General features: G+C 43.5%; 1 protein-coding gene across 2 annotated transcripts in view; it reads left to right on the top strand.

Annotated features, from left to right (window-relative positions):
- Positions 1-17464, top strand: part of LOC128693320 (transcription factor SOX-8) — a 98369-nt gene that overhangs the window by 15334 nt on the left and 65571 nt on the right. The window contains exon 2 of one of the 2 annotated variants that reach the window (XM_053782941.2): positions 14826-14963. In XM_053782941.2, coding sequence (XP_053638916.1) covers positions 14826-14963 — 138 coding nt within the window. Of the gene's footprint in view, positions 1-14807; positions 14964-17464 lie in introns of both variants that reach the window. The other variant, XM_053782940.2, reaches the window with a different exon arrangement.

Below are 17464 nucleotides of genomic sequence, written 5' to 3'. Positions count from 1 at the left end.
GTTTCTGTGTCCCCTCCCTGGAACATCCTGTCTTTGTCCACCTTGTCTATTCCACGCAGTATTTTATGTCGTTATCATGTCTCCCCTGACCCTCCTGTCCTCCAGTGTCGTCAGGCCGATTTCCCTTAATCTTTCTTCATAGGACATTCCCCTTAGCTCTGGAACTAACCTTGTCGCAAACCTTTGTACTTTCTCTAGTTTCTTGACGGGCTTTATCAAGTGCGGGTTCCAAACAGGTGCTGCATACTCCAGTATGGGCCTGACATACACGGTGTACAGTGTCTTGAACGATTCCTTACTAAGGTATCGGAATGCTGTTCTCAGGTTTGCCAGGCGCCCATATGCTGCAGCAGTTATCTGATTGATGTGTACTGCCGGAGACATGCTCGGTGTTATACTCACCCCAAGATCTTTCTCCTTGAGTGAGGTTTGCAGTCTTTGGCCACCTAGCCTATACTCTGTCTGTGGTCTTCTGTGCCCTTCCCCTATCTTCATGACTGCATTTGGCAGGATTAAATTCGAGAAGCCATTTGCTGGACCAGGTGTCCAATCTGTCCAGGTCTCTTTGAAGTCCTGCCTGGTCCTCATCAGATTTAATTCTCCTCATTAACTTCACATCTGCAAACAGGGACACTTCTGAGTCTAACCCTTCCATCATGTCGTTCACATATACCAAAAATAGCACTGGTCCTAGGACCGACCCCTGTGGGACCCCGCTCGTCACAGGTGCCCACTGTGATACATCATTACGTACCATGACCCTTTGTTGCCTCCCTGTCAGGTATTCTCTGATCCATTGCAGTGCCCTTCCTGTTATATGCGCCTGATGCTCTAGCTTCTGCACTAATCTCTTGTGAGGAACTGTGTCAAAGGCCTTCTTGCAGTCCAAGATGATGCAATCAACCCACCCCTCTCTCTCGTGTCTTACTTCTGTTATTTTATCATAAAACTCCAGAAGGTTTGTGACACAGGATTTGCCTTCCGTGAATCCGTGCTGGTTGGCATTTATACTCGTGTGTGTGTGTGTAGGTGTGTGTGTGTAGGTGTGTGTGTGTAGGTGTGTAGGTGTGTGTGTGTGTAGGTGTGTGTGTGTGTAGGTGTGTGTGTGTGTGTGTGTGTAGGTGTGTGTGTGTGTAGGTGTGTGTGTGTCGTGTGTAGGTGTGTGTGTCGTGTGTAGGTGTGTGTGTGTCGTGTGTAGGTGTGTGTCGTGTGTAGGTGTGTGTCGTGTGAAGGTGTGTGTGTGTGTAGGTGTGTGTGTGTGTAGGTGTGTGTGTGTGTAGGTGTGTGTGTGTAGGTGTGTGTGTGTAGGTGTGTGTAGGTGTGTGTGTAGGTGTGTGTAGGTGTGTGTAGGTGTGTGTGTAGGTGTGTGTGTAGGTGTGTGTGTGTGTGGGTGTGTGTGTGTGGGTGTGTGTGTGTAGGTGTGTGTGTGTAGGTGTGTGTGTGTAGGTGTGTGTGTGTAGGTGTGTGTGTGTGTAGGTGTGTGTGTGTAGGTGTGTGTGTGTGTGTGTGTGTGTGTAGGTGTGTGTGTGTAGGTGTGTGTGTGTATGTGTATAGGTTGAAGGTGTGGGCGTGGATGGTGATGTTTGTAGAGGACAAAACTCTGATAGCGACTGAGGGAGTAAAGGGATGGAAAAGGTGTAGAGGGAAGTTAAAATCAGTAACGTCAGCTATTCCCGAATCAATTGTAAATTGTACTTTGTAGAAATAAAGTTTATCATACATCGTTCTTTATAATTTATCACAGGGTTACCGCATATACCAATATGTTCAACTCAGCATAAAGTCATAATGGTACCACTACTCAATTTTAGGCCGATACTGATATCAAATTTAGCCGTTACTCACATACTGGTATACCGGTTATTTGGCACACTCCTAGGCTGATGTTAATATTAACCAGCCTGGCCCAGGGCCGGCCTGCGGCAGCACGATTCAGAAAACCTACAACGGGGAACTTTAAAATAAGATCTTTATCGAGTTCCTGACACTAGACTGATAACGAACGTAGCTGTACACGATATTGAAGGAAAATCTTCTACATAGGACTGATAGGTGGGTGGGAAGGTAGATATGTTTTTCAACTCTCCACATACTTGTGCCGAATAAACCACGCGGGTTTAACGCTACATGGAGGATGTTCTGGGGGTCAGGGCCCCCGCAGCCCAGTCCTTGACCAGGCCTCCCTGTGGATCAGGATCTGATCAACTAGGCTGTTACTGCTGGCTGCACGTAGTTCAACGTGCGAACCACATCCCCGCTGATCGGGTACCGGCTTTAGGTATCTGTCCAGCTCCCTCTTGCAGGCAGTCAGGGGTCTATTGGTAATTCCCCTTATGCCTGGTGGGACGCTGTCGAAGTCTTGGGCCCCGGACACTTATGGTGTTGTCTGTTATTGTACTAACGGCTCTCCTACTTTTCCTTGGGGGTATGTTGCACCGTCTTCCCAGTCTTTTGCTTTCGTAGGGAGTGATTTCTGTGTGAAGGTTTGGGACCAGTCCTTCTAGGATTTTCCAGGTGTAGATTATAATGCATCTCGCCTGCGATAAGTAACGACCTGTTGTTGGTTACAGTGGTTGCCCAATTTTTTCTTCCTTCAATGTTCTAGTTAACTTGAGAACGTGTAATCCGATAGGCTTCAATTTTTTAATAGACTGGCAATGTAATGAGGGAAAAGCTGATGCAGTTATTGGAATGTTCTGATTCTTCTCATTGGTTCAAACATCAAACAGTAATTTATCGTACTTAGAACGTTGGGATTCTTAGTAGAACCTGTGACCGTCAACTTATCATTTTTTTCAAATGGAGCGGGTTCTTTCCCAGGCCTCTATCAACCAGGAGGCCTATTCTGGGACCGGGCCGCGGGGGCGGTGACCTCTGGAAGCAACTACAAGTAACCTACAGTAGACTGTCTCATCTAAACAGTTCCAAATCCTCGTCAAACCAGCTTGAAACGTTTCCTAAGTGTTTCAGCTAAATGGTTGCATTGTTACTAGGCTGCCCAGTTTACAAATTTTGTTTAAGAAATTGTGATGCTGATTTAAGTTCAGTAACCGGAGAATTGCCTCTCCTGGAATATGGTAGTCATGCTGACAACTGAAGACCTACGTAATACTTTATATCCACACTGTATAATAATTATGCAGTTGTCTTTAGCTGTTTAGGCGATATTAAGGCTGATTAAGAAATTTTAAACGTTTTATAATGTTGTGGCTTATTATGACATGCGTAGGATGCTAGTTACTGCTAGTCTTCTATTCATGACATACTAGGCCGGCCACAACATTAATAAAATAATGTGAGCGGCTTCCTCGATATAAACGCGAGATCATCCCTCCCTTCAAAAACCAGTCTTCGTGTCGGGGCTGTCAGCAGAGTTTCACAATGAGCAAAATTTACAATTTAGCCCGGCCGTGCTAGAGCCGAGCTAAATTGTAAATATCCCCACGTTACTTTCTATCAGAAAGGCTTAAAGCCGATCAGAACGCCTCTTCTGGTCAGCTTTAAGCTTGGAGCATTGGTGTATATTAATCAGAGTGAGGATCGGATTGGTTCTGGGCTGTGATGGCGCCGAGTTAACACCAGCCATTAAACTTTCAGCATAGTTGTATCCTACTTAGAAGGTTGTATATTGGAGTGTGTTGGTGCCAGTTTTACCATAAGCATTGTAAGGTATTATTTTATGTGCAGTAAATTGAGAATAACTCGTGTGATCGGCTTGAAACTTTCAGTGCTGGTGCATTTTCCTCAGAGGAAGATTTGCAGTGTTACTGAGCAGTGTAAATCCCAACAGGTTCAATTTTATGAAACAAATTTGGGATATTACTTTTCTGGAGAACGTCTCTACTAATTGGCTTCAAACCTTCAACGCTGACGTAGGTTACTTAGAAGAAGGTTCAGATTATTACAGTTCTTACCGCTCTACAATGTGTTGATCTACAGCTCCTGAGACTTCTGAGGATGTTAAGCTACAGGTGTTAGACTTCTTGAGTATATTGAGCTACAAGTCCTGGGCCTCTTCAAGGTGTTATTACATTCACGGGAAGCGCTAAACCCGCAGGTGTCGTACAGTGCCTAGAAAAAATGGGAGGTAATCAGTTTCGATCCAAGGAAATGAAAAAGATTCAATTCCTTTTGTAATGAACCCTGACACTGGTATCAAGGTGCCTTAGAGGGATCTTCAAGGTGTCGACCTCTTGCTCCTGAATCTCTTGGGAGGGTTGAACTATAGCTCCTAGGTCTTTTGAGGGAGTTCAGCTGTAGCTCCTCTTCCTCTTGAGGGTTTGGAGGTTCAACTACTGTACCTCTTTCTTGGTTTGAAGTAGAGGGGGCTGGGGTTATGGACACAGGGAGACACCAGCGGGTCACCAGCAGCAACAGCCTGGTTGACAAGGCTTGCACCAGACGAGCCTGGCACATGGTCGGGCTCCGGGAGTAGACTCTCGGAACTCGTCAAAGGTCAAAGAGTTGCACCTCTTTGATCGCGCAGCGACCATAACGCATTTAATGTATTGTGGCGTTTGTGGGTACCGTGACGTCACTGGTATCAGTCGCTCTTCGAAGCTGAGGGACAGATCACCCTAAACTATTGCATGTCTTCCACCGTCTCCCGTGTTATTCTCTGGATTGGACTGATAAAGCCGTTTACTTGATGGATACTTAAAGGATACTTTCGGGGGTCAGTTCCCCTGCGGCCCGGTCCCTGACCAGCCCTCCTGGTGAATTAAGACCTGATCAACGAGCCTGTTATTGCTGACCGCACTGGTTTGTGAAACGTCTCCACAATAAAGATACCCAAGTATTGTACATATATCTTATGCATCTATTTGACGACTTTGTATACCAGTAACATATCCCCTCTCCCCCGTGCTCTCATATATTCAAGGAACTAATATTTTACAAACATAATAAATTAGACACATGGGCAACAATTGGGTATCTTTACTGTGTAAACGTTTCGCCACACTGTCTTCATCAGTCGAGTACAAAGAAGAATGGTGAGGATCAGGAGTGTGAGGTAATCAGTCCCTCAGCATGTGCTGTATTCTTTTTAAGAACTAATTACATCGACTCCAGGCTGAGGGACTGATTACCTCAAACTCCCGATCTTCATTCTTCGTACTGGACTGATAAAGCTACTGTGTGGCGAAATGTTTTCACAATAAAGATACCCAAGTGTTGCACATGTGTCTAGTTTATCAACTTGTCGGTTCTCTGAAAAATTTATCTATATTTTACAAGCATATATGATGCAGCGTCCGGTAAAATATGCCACAAGCTCTCAGCCGCTGTACAAAAATATAAACAAGGTTTGGTTTACGTGAAGTTGTCTCGCAAACAAGCTGTCAGTGTTTACAAATATACTGCCAGTGTTTACAAACTAGGGTCTGCCTGCTAGGCTATTTACCTGAACTTTACCTGTCCTCATCTCGAGGGACTAAATTGTTAATTTTCCAGGTTTACCCGTGAGAGTCGAGAGCTTTGTTTACGCATGGAGACTTTTTTTATTGTGTTCACGATAAACCCTTAGGAGCCATACAACGCAAGGAGACTGGAGGGTCATCTGGATTGATCAGAAAGAGAATTGCTGTAGTTCCTTAGACCAAGAACGCTTCGATAGCCTCCATGCCACCCTCATGAAGGTCAAGTGTTGAGGGAGGGAGAAAAGTTAAGCGTTGAGGGAATTAGAGAAGAAGAGAATGGCTAAGAGACACCGAGTTAGGTAAAGGTAGAGAGGTACATTCTACATATTCCACATCTACAATCTCGCCTGCCTTAAAAGGTACTCCTTGTATACAGAAAAATTACAGCATCAAAAGTACGAGCGTTTTAAAGGGAGCATCAACACTGGCTTGACATCTGTTTTGAATGTTCTTGTTATCCAGCCTGTTTTTGTTTTGTTGTTGTGATCTTTGAGCGTAAAGTCTGACACCATTCTTCTCTCACGTCCCTCTACTGGGTGGTTTGTGCCTCTTTCATTCTCTGTACCAGTTCCGTTTCTTCAATTTTCCGATAGTGGAGTAAATGAAATTTGTCAGCGTTAGCTATCTCATTGGTATGTGTGGTCCACTGGAAGAACTAATTGACGCAGTTTTGTTGCGTCTTATACAAGATCATGAATCATCTCTGAAGCCTGATGCTGGTGAAGAGTGAATGAAAGGGATACTTGAGGGTTTCGGGGATCAACGCCCCCGCGGCCCGGTCTGTGATCAGGGTAATGAGAGTTGTAATGAGTAAAAGTTGTATGACATGTTAATGATGACTGAGGCGAGTGAGAGGTAAATGAATCGATAGAGAAAGCTGACGTGAATGGTGAGTGAGAGATGGACGAGTGGTTAGTGAGTTAAGGTAAGTGGTAGGTGGGTATGTAGTGTCATCATGGAGACAAGGCGAGTGTATATTACCAGTGTTACCAGTGTGTGGCAAGGGTAGTAGCCAGATGCTCCCTCCTGTTCTTCCCTTCCTCGACCTCGCTTAGGTTAGAGATTAATTTTAGTGTACAAAACTGTTGAATTACAAGATTCAGAAGTACTATTTATTTATTAAAGAAGAGAACAAAAGCCTGGTAATAATCCTTGCTTATCAACCACCGTGAATAATGGAAGAGGAGTTCAAAGAGCACATAAGGAAGATAAATTGCTGCCTAAGAAAACCTTGAAAATTCTACACCAAATATTATATTCTTTGGAGATTTCATCCTTCATCGTGTTCAACGGAATATGGAAGACAACAGAACGTTCGCTCAACGGATACATACCAGAGCTACTGGGGCTCTGTAAATAAAATTCTTTGAACTGACTGGAGCAATGAGGAACTAAGAGAATCTCAAATATAATATACACAGATCATAACTTCATAGAAGTATAAACTTACGAAATGGCCAGCATGAAGAGATATTTAGTTAATTTAACTTCCACATTCAGAGAACTGTCTGCGACAACATAAACAAAGAGTTCGATTACGGTGTCTTATTTCCACTGGGGGGGGGGGGTCTTTAATTTTGTCCTTCAGTATGTGATCCATACTACGTAGTCGACTGACACCCAGGTTACGTACATACTGCTAGGTGAACAGGGATAGCAGGTGTAAGGAAACATGCCCTAATTTTCCACCCATGTTGAGGATTGAAACACACTCAGTGTGTGAGGCGAGTGCGTTGCCAACAGAGCCACGGGATACCGTACAAGGTCTGGATAAAGTAAGTTTCGCTAAGAATGCCTACAAGATTATTTGCTGAAAGATAGAAAAAAATGTACTGAAAAAAGGGCTACTGAATTACTTTAAAACGATCATATATTAGAACAAAGATAAACCAGGTTATGACCTTTCAGATACCTTTGTGATGAGCTTCGAATTTACGTACTCCCGAACCCCTGCTCAGAACCAGGCTTCTGGTTCATAATAATTTCATAATAAACATTCCATAGTCATCATTTAATGTAAGGGCAAACTAACTGCCAAAGATACACCGTAAAAATCTTCCCACCAGTGTTGCCATAGGTACACCCTACACATCTTCCCCGCCACCAGTGTTGGCACAGGCACACCCTAAACATCTTCCCACCAGTGTTGTCATAAATTATCAACAATGGTTATAAATGACCATAATTTTTAAAGGGGTGGACCGGTAAGCCAGCGGAAGGCCTCGGTCAGATGACCAAAAGCTCCAAAGGCGGGTTATCATCTGACTAAGACCCGCGTCAGGAAACATTTGTCCTGTTTCCTGACGAACCTTACCTAACCTAACCTAGTGTTGTCATGGGCACACATGACATCGTCCCCCACAACAAAACACGTGTTGCCATGGACACACTGGACAACTTCCCCCACAACACAGCACAAGAGTGCGCGGCGCCAGCCCTTTGTTGGTCGGTTCCTTTTAGGCACTTTCGGCCTGTGTGAGCTGATAAATCTTGACGCCTAGACGTCGAGCAGATAGTCGCCGATATCAACCAGAGCGGTGGAGGTCGATCAGAGACCGGCTACCAGGAGTCGGGACGTTAAAAAGTGGAGTAGGGATGTACGCTTAAGATCGCAATCCCTCGTCGGAAGGTCCGTGCCAGGTGTGACTCAGCTAGTTTCGGCTACATAATTCTAGTACTTAAAAAACGTATCTAATAGAATGAAAACGGCCGCGATTAATCTGGTAACGATAATTTTTTTTTAGGTTTTTGCCACTGAAGCGGCAAGCTTATTGTGCACTCCCATATCCATCCTGTGGACGGTAGCACAGGGGTATAAGGATACACAATAAGGCCTAGGAACTAGGCCCAAAAGGGTTAATCGGAGTACAGCTGGATTTAAATCAACAATTGTCTCATCTCTTGCAAGAAATTTTAAAATACTTTTTTAATATGTCTGGTAACTTATTCTCTTTAAGATACCTTGTAATATATTATACTGTCAGTCTCAGTATAATTCAGTAAGTGAAAAATTACGCACATAGTTAGAGTGACCATACAACTGGTGGTGGACCGGGCCGCGGGGGCGTTGACCCCCGGAATAACCTCCAGGTGTCCACTTGGAGGTTATCTGGAGGTTATTCCGGGGATCAACGCCCCCGCGGCCCGGTCCATGACCAGGCCTCCCGATGGATCAGGGCCTGATCAACTAGGCTGTTACTGCTGGCCGCACGCAGTCCGACGTACGAGCCACAGCCCGGCTGATCCGGCACTGACTTTAGGTATCTGTCCAGCTCTCTCTTGAAGGCAGCCAGGGGTTTATTGGCAATTCGCCTAATGCTTGATGGGAGGCTGCTGAACAGTTATGGGCCCCGGACACTTATGGTGTTTTCCCTTAGTGTACCAATGGCGCCCCTACTTTTTATTGGGGGCATTTTGCATCGCCTGCCCAGTCTTTTACTTTCGTAGGGAGTGATTTCTGTGTGCAGATTTGGGACTATTCCTTCCAAGATTTTCCAAAATGTCCAGGTAACAACTGTCCACATACTTAGCATATAGTTTGATCATCTGTGTTGATGTCTATCAAACTACCAGAAGTACTTGTAACCAAGCCTAAGCCTGACAATTACAACAATCTATAGATATACTTTTCTACGGTCATGTTATCATAGTAAGCGAGAGATTTAGTAAGGGCTGTATCTGCATTCCTATAACATGTCTCATAATATACTTCTCTTTATATTATTGATAATGCTAGACACACATATACCGATGTTATATTATTCTACATTTTCCTTCAGGGTACTTTCTTTGGCTAACTGATCAACTTGATGAAGGAGTAATTCAAGGTGTAATGGAATCCATAAAAATTATACACTACTTTTTCTTCGATTTTCACACATCTGTATCTGGCCTCTCCAATGGGCATAATGTTAGTCATTATGCAAGTCAGGAGCCTTCAGTGATGACAATCAGCAGGTGTCAAGCTCAGTGTCATGGGGTAATTAGGTATCCCTGAAGGGGCATCTTTAAGAGGGGGGCTGAATTTTTTTTTTTCCATCTTTTCGATTATATTTTGCTCACAACGCGAGAACGCCTTATTCAATCAGCTTCAAATTTTCAACACTTTTTAGTAACGAGGGACTAATTCCTGCAGCAATTATGTTCTCGTGTCCTGTGACCAAAGTTATTGAACACATTCCCAGCATCATGGAATGGATCAAGTAAATTCCAAAATCCTGAGAGGTTGAGATGTGTGGGGGAAGATTTTACGATTTGTCTGTAGAATCGCGAGAAATTTTGATTCCCATTTAATCATGTTAAATTTCAGTTTACCTCTTCCGAACGGCTTCAGTATTTAATGAGCGATAGTATCAGACAAGTAGTTTACGTGCTGGCAGATTTGATGTAAAATAGTTAAAACAAAATGGGAATTGTTGGAATCTGTGCCATAAGTAGAGAATGACTCATCTGGTCGGTTTCAAATTTTCACCCCTGGTGTGGTTTCTTGAACCAAAGGTTCACTCTCCCAGTGGGTGGCGTAAGCCCTGATTTGCCAATTTTAATGAAGTGATATTTGGTTTAGTTAAACTTGGAATCGTTGGAATCAGGTCAATTACGGAAGAATGGTTTTTCTGATCGGTTTTAAACTTTTACCTTTGCTGGGGATTATTAAATCAGCTTGTCACTCGCCTGAGGTAGGTAAATGTCGATTTTCCAATTTCCCATGTAATAACTAGTCTACCTGGAGTTTTCCTGGAGGGCATTCTAGGGATCAACGCCCCCGTGGTCCGGTCCACGACCAGGCCTCCCGGTGAATCAGGGCCTGATGAACGAGGCTGTTACTGCTGGCCGCACGTAGTCCAACTTACGAACCACAGCCCGGCTGATCCGGCATTGACTTTAGGTATCTGTCCAGCTCCCTCTTGAAGACAACCAGGGGTCTATTGGTAATGTCCCTTATGGCTGGTGGGAGGCTGCTGAACAGTCTTGGGCCCCGGACACTTATTGTGTTTTTTCTTAGTATACCAGTGACGCCCCTACTTTTCACTGAGGGTATGTTGCATCCCCTGCCAAATCTTTTGCTTTCGTAGGGAGTGATTTCTGTTTGCAGATTAGGGACCAGTCCCTCCACAATCTTCCAGGTGTAGATTGTCATATCAACATCGCCTGCGTTCTAGCGAGTACAGGTCAAGTGCTTCCAGGCGTGCAGTAAAGGTTCTCTGTACATTCTCTAGCTCTGCAATTTCACCTGCCTTGAATGGGGATGTTAATGTACAGCAGTATTCCAGCCTAGAGAGAGTAAGTGATTTAAAAAGGATCATCATTGGTTTAGCATCTCTTGTCTTGAATGTTCTCATTATCCATCCTATCAGTTTCCTCGCAGATGTGATAGTGGCATGATTGTGGTCCTTGAAGGTGAGATCTTCGGACATTACCACACCCAGGTCCTTCACATTACTTTTCCTCTCTATTGTGTAATTAGAGTTTGTAGTATACTCAGTTCTAGTTATTATTTCCTCAAGTTTTACATAACGGAGTAGTTGGAATTTGTCTTCATTGAACATCATATTGTTCTCCGTTGCCCATTGGAAAACTTGGTTTATATCTTCTTGGAGATTTGCTGTGTCCTCCGTGGATGACACACTTACGCAGATCCTAGTATCTTCTGCAAAGGATGATACAGTGCTATGTCTCATATGAGAATGAGGAACAGGATAGGGGTGAGTACTGTGCCTTGTGGAACAGAGTTCTTCACTATGGCAGCTTCCGATTTAACTCTGTTTACCACTACTCTTTGTGTTCGATTGGTTAGAAATTTGAAGATCCATCTGCCTACTTTGCCAGTTATCCCTCAAGCACGCATTTTGTGTGCTATTACACCACGATCGCACTTGTCAAAGGCTTTGGCAAAATCTGTGTATACTACATCTGCATCTAAGACCATATCATAGTGGTCTAGCAGTTGCGAGAGGCAGGAGCGACCTGCTTCTTCATATCAGCTTCAAACTCTGCATGGCAGTGTATTTTAATCAGAAGTATTTTTTGTATTTTGATTCGTGAGGGTGCCATTTTTTCATCTTTTATTTTTTTTTTTGCCATTTTTTTCAGTTGGGGTTTTCGATTTTTTTTACAGAATTTCAGAGATTTTTAAATAGAATGTAAATGTAAAAAGTAAACAGGAAAGAATTAAATATATGCGGATCTATGGCGTTTTTACAAATTTTCCATCGGCTTCAAGATTAACGGTAAACTCATTTTAAAAAACATGATAAACTCACTCGTATTATCTACATGTGAGTTTACCATGTTACTGATAATACAAGTGAGCAGTATAGAGAAATGTCAGGGAGAAATATAATGCAAGCTAATTTTTTCCCATTCCACAATCCGTGTCCCTAAGTTGTACCGTGTCACTGGTCATGTCAGCAAATTGTTCGGAAAATATCCCCACCATTTATGCCGAAAGAATTATTGGGCATGTAAGCACCCTGTGGGGAAAGTGGACTCCCGGAGAAGAGGCTCTACCCCTAGGCACAAACCACTCAAACCACACCACCGTGTTGAGATGACTCAGCGTCGGAGGTGTAATGTGTGAGCAAGGTAACATTTATGAAGAGATTCGGGGAAAATGGTTAGTCGGGATCGAGTCCTGGAAGTCCTGTATTTCTCGGAAGTGGGAAATACAGTGCTTGCACTCTGGAGGATAGGTGGAGATGTTGTGATTCTGGAGGTGGGAAGTGTAGTGCCTGCACTCTACAGGTTTGGAATGCTGCGGTTTGTGATGTGTGCACAATTCTGAGAACACAGCTACCAATTAAATAATGTCCAACGTGTTTCCTTCTTTGTATTAACCTACACTAAAACACAATAAGTGTTCGGGGCTCCCACCCGCCATAAGGGGAATTGCCAATAAACCCCCTGGTTGTCTTCAAGAGGGAGCTGGACAGATACCTTAAGACGGTGCTGGATCAGCCGGGCTGTGGTTCGTACGTTGGATTGTGTGCGGCCAGCAGTAACAGCCTCATTGATCAGGCCCTAATCCACCAGGCGTTGATCCCCGGACTGCCCTCCAGGTAGACAGCAAGGCAGGAAGGACCTAGTCACGCCCAACTTTTCGCTGTCTAATCTATTTGTAAAGCCGTCTATAATATTTGCTTCATGCCGCTACTTTGCGATGTATGTCATTTAAAACTCGCCAAACCTCTTCTTCAGGGTCTGGACGTCAGTGTCGCGAGTTTTCTGTTGTATAGATATTTTCAGAGCCTTTGTATTCCCTCGATTTATGTCTTACCGTCCACGTGTATACTTCGGTTCATTCCCCGTCATCCTTTACCTTATACATCTGAAGATGGAGGATCAAGCCTCCACCACATCTTGCGATGAATGACCCATGTGGGTTTAGCGCTTAACGCGATTGATTGATTATTCGCAGGAAACAAGTATTAACGAAAACGAACTTTAAATATGTAGATAAATTTAGCTTAAAAAAGTTACGTTAAAAAAAATCAAAGTTCCACCGATGTAAATAGAAGCGTTACTCGGCGACTCAACAATGTGTGGAGAGGCTGCGCAGGTGGTAAATAATATGGGAACTTAGGCACAATCATAACAAACAGCTTTACCGACGTCAGAGACCTGTTGTATATTCCTGGGGTTATCGCCCCCCGTGGCCCAGTCCCAGACCAATCCTCCTGGTTGATGGCCTGATCGGCAAGTTTTTGGTGCTAGCAACACGTAATCCAGCGTACGCACTCCTGCGATCACTTAATATTTCTTTTAGCCAGAACTAAGAAAAAGAAAAAAAAAAAAGAGAAGGAAGACAAAAGAAAAGGAGTAAGGAACAGGAGGCAAAAAATGGATGAAAGGTGTGGAGATTAGGGAAGAAATGATGTAAACATGGAGAGAAAGGTGTGAGAAACTGTATGGGTTAGGTGATTTTTTTTTAAATTACCATACACGACTTTTAAAAAACTAGGCCCTAAAAGAGGCTAAGACAAATACATTTGGGAATATACTGTTCCCAAATTCCTGATCTGTTAGGAAATTCGTGACGCTTCTTAAAACTTTTCGTGTTATTTTTATTAACAAAAAGTTACATTGACAGGTTAGTGTACTTTCTATATAATCCTCAACAATGGACATTAGTGTGGATGAATATAATATTCATCCACACTTGTTATTATACACCAATAATGTAAAGAAAAGCAGTGCGCTTACGGCTGATTGCATATTGTAGTTAATCATCGTCTTGTGCTAAACTACCACAAGAGCTTGTATCCAAGCCTAAGCTTGGCTACAACATCCGTTGTCTGTTTGCATTACAAGTTGCTCTATAAATGTGCTTATCTATGTTCATGTTATCATAGTGACTTATAGATCTCCTCATGCTTCTTACTACATTCCTACAACATTCAAGAACATTACTTAAGTCTCTCCTGATATTATATTATTCTAATGCTTGACACAGACACATCAAGGTTATCTTCATCTTTTTCTTTAAAAGTTTTTCTTTGGATGATTTATTAGCTTTATAATACTGGGATAATTTTGTGTGGTGGAATCCATATGAAATGTACATTAATTCCTCTCCTTATTTTTAATATTTATAACTTGCCTTTACAATAAACATGTTGTGTTAATCATTATGTAAGTCACGTGTTTTTAGTGATGACGTAGAATTAGTAATGATCAAGGAGTCGGGCTCATTGTCTCATTGCAGACTTTAGTGCCATTAACATAAACAAAACTGTTTTATAATGTAGAAGTCTAGTCGTTAATTCTTATGCCCAACTCAACATGGGTCTCGAAATCCTTAACTGAGGAAGTGGTAACAAGATCAGATGCTGCCCTCTCAGTTAACTCCGTGTATATTATGTGATATTTGCACACCATCAGTTTGGTAGTAAATTTCTCCTTAAGTAATTGGCTTTGCAGTTAAGAATTGTAGATTAGTGCAGCAGAATGTCACGTAGTTGCATTAAATAGGCTAGGACAGATACACGCGTGTAGAACCTATTTCAAATGAGCTAGCAGAGCTATTGCAGTAATCATGTTCTTAGGTTCACTCCTTAGTAATATATATTTGACTTATCCTCTTGTTGACGAAAACTTTGATGTGTTATTTATCCAATGCCACCTGCTCTTACATACCTAACACTAATCTCATCATCTCTTTCCTTCCCTAAGAAAACTTGTTCAACCTTCCCATGTCAGTTTCCCTTGACACCCTTTATTGGTAACTCCCCATGCCCCTTTCTCCTGGCAGTTCTTTACCGGTAATGTTCCATGTCTCCTTTCTCCCTAACATACCTTCACTGATAACTCTCGATGCCTCTCCCCTAACAGCCCTTTACTGTCTCTAAGGAGGCGCGTCTTACCCTAGTACAGTTGAGTTCACCTCCTCAGGGACGCTGCGGTGGACAGCGAGAGAAGGAAGGTTCACGTCAAGAGACCCATGAACGCCTTCATGGTGTGGGCACAGGAGGCCAGGCGCAAGTTATCCTGCTCCCACCGTCAGGTCCACAACGCTGAGCTATCCAAATCTCTCGGCAGGATATGGAGGTGAGTGGAGCAAGGAACGACAGGAAGTATTGGGAAAAAGAGAGTCCTCAAAATCTCTCGGTTAAAGGGGAGAGTGGGTAACAATTTCTCAAAATCTTTCAGCCGAAGAGGAACGAGGTAACAAGTCCTTCAGTTGAAAGGGGAAGGTCTCGATAAGTCCTTCAGATGAGAAAAGAAAGGGAAGGTAGGATAAAGTGATGGAAGACTGTACACTGTACTCATCCATTGTAAATGTAAACAAATAAAGCAGAAAATGAAGGGCGTGGGCGGGGTGATTTACGAAGTAGAATTTATTTATGAAAGAAAGAATTATGTTGGAGTGAGGAAGGGTTAAGATTCATATTTTTTTAACCCGGAGGGTTTGCCATCCAGGAATGTCAGTACGTCATCGAGGACTGTCTTATTTCCACTGGGATCCTTTAAGCTTGTCCCTCAGGATGCGACCCACACTAGTCGACTAACACCCAGGTACCTACTTATTCCTAGGTGAACAGGGACAGCAGGTGTAAGGAAACGTGCCCAACGTTTCCACTTATGCCGGGCATTGAACCAAGGACACTCAGTGTGTGAGGCTGTGGCTCGTACGTTGGACTGCGTGCGGCCAGCAGTAACAGCCTAGTTGATCAGGCCCTGATCCATCGGGAGGCCTGGTCATGGACCGGGCCGCGGGGGCGTTGATCCCCGGAATAACCTCCAGGTAACCTCCAGGTAACTATACCTGTGAAAAAAAAATTAACCATGAAAATAACAAAAGGCCGCAGTATCTATGCAAGCCCAGAGGGCGTTCAAATCTGCATAATAATAAGATGGGGCGAACCATCAGACGGACAGTTGCGAATGATAAATTATTCACTGTTCCAAGGCAACAATCTTGTAAATAATAAATGCAAACGTAAATTATTCAATTGTATATTTACTCTTAATCTCGAGTTAGCTTTAAAAAACAAGCAAGTGATTAGAAAAAGGCTTAGCTTTCACTCAGGCTACACACTGCACTGAGTCACAACCAGTGGCCTCAATATGACACACGCCAAGCATTTCCTGCTCATAAGCCCGTAAAATGGTTGGTCAAGTACAGGCACTTTACCCCAGCTCACTGTCGGAAGCCCTTGGCACTAGCCCTGACCTCTATGAAACTTGGACCTGATCAAGAGCCACTGGTAACAACAACCAGCCTGACCAGGCTTTCAGTAATAATTGGCATTAGGCAGAGCAACTCTCGAAATCGTTTACAAGTAAAGGCTGCCTTATTTCGTTAAAAAACCTGCGTCGGTCGGCAAACAAATAGTGAATATGTAGGTGGAACAATTCAGAGTTAGCCTACAAATTTGAAACACAAATTAGACATAACGTGACTTGATAATGGTCCAGGGTGGACGAAAGCGTCGTCTAGTTTCCATTTCCATGTAGTGGGTCATTTCCGCAGTACTGGGCAGTATTTGCCAAGTGGCTCGATTTATGGTGCCAATAGCCTAGCGCGGCTTTTGTAAATAGATGGGCTGGCTAGGATGCCAGTTCGCCTTATAGACAGATATTTTCCGGGTATGCTCTTTCTCGACTAGCCCAATGTGTAGTTTCTATGTTTACGAATATTTGCTGTTAAGTGCTGCCTATAAACATATTGCAGGTGGTATGAGGTAATGAGGGTAGACAGGAAATACAAGTCTAGTGTACACGGTCTCGGCAGTGGGTTACTGAGCAAAAATGCGCTCTCCACTTGGGTGTGTCAGGACGGGCAGAGGTCGCTGTATCACTGCAAGCACCACTATTACACCACCTCGTCCACCATCACCCCTATCCTAACCACTATCGTCACCTAAAAAAAAAAAAACACAACTACCACGACCGCTATTATCACCATAACCGCAAATACCATTACCATCGCATCAGTAACTCACCATAGGGAACCACCATAACTTTCTGCTAATTAACGCAAATCAACAGCTCCTACACCGCCTCCGTAACCAGTCACCATTACCACAACGGTCCACCACCTGTAGTCGCTTCCGGGGGGTCACTGCCCCCGCAGCCTGTTCCCAAACCAGGTCATAAACAACACAAAAACAGTGTCACTAGGCTTACTCTTCCATACTAAGCAGGTCTTACTCCTATCCAGTTATTCCCATTGAGTGACTATTTGACAATTTGTTCCACTCATTCACAGGTGGAACAACCATGTTCCACCTTAAACTGTTTCGAGTTTAGGGTTTTACCTATGTTCAGTAATTCATTTATATCCCATGGTTCATTCTGCCCCTTAAGAGGGTGTATTAGGTTATCTTTATCTTCGTTTGAGTTCAAATGCATATATGCCCAATTCTGACCAGAACTGCTCAGTATAAACGAGACTTCACCAACGACTTATAGAGTTGTAATATAACTCGCAATTGGAAACTGGACACTACTGCAATTCGCTACTTGATAACGATCCAAGAAGGATCGCAGTAGCGTCTATCTGTCGTGTCCATTTCATGGTTAGTTAACGAGTTCCTTTAGCCTCA

Source organism: Cherax quadricarinatus, chromosome 28 (assembly GCF_038502225.1).
Source record: "Cherax quadricarinatus isolate ZL_2023a chromosome 28, ASM3850222v1, whole genome shotgun sequence".
NCBI lineage: Eukaryota > Metazoa > Arthropoda > Malacostraca > Decapoda > Parastacidae > Cherax > Cherax quadricarinatus.
Note: the sequence above shows the minus strand (reverse complement) of the source record. Positions and strands in the feature narration are given on the sequence as shown.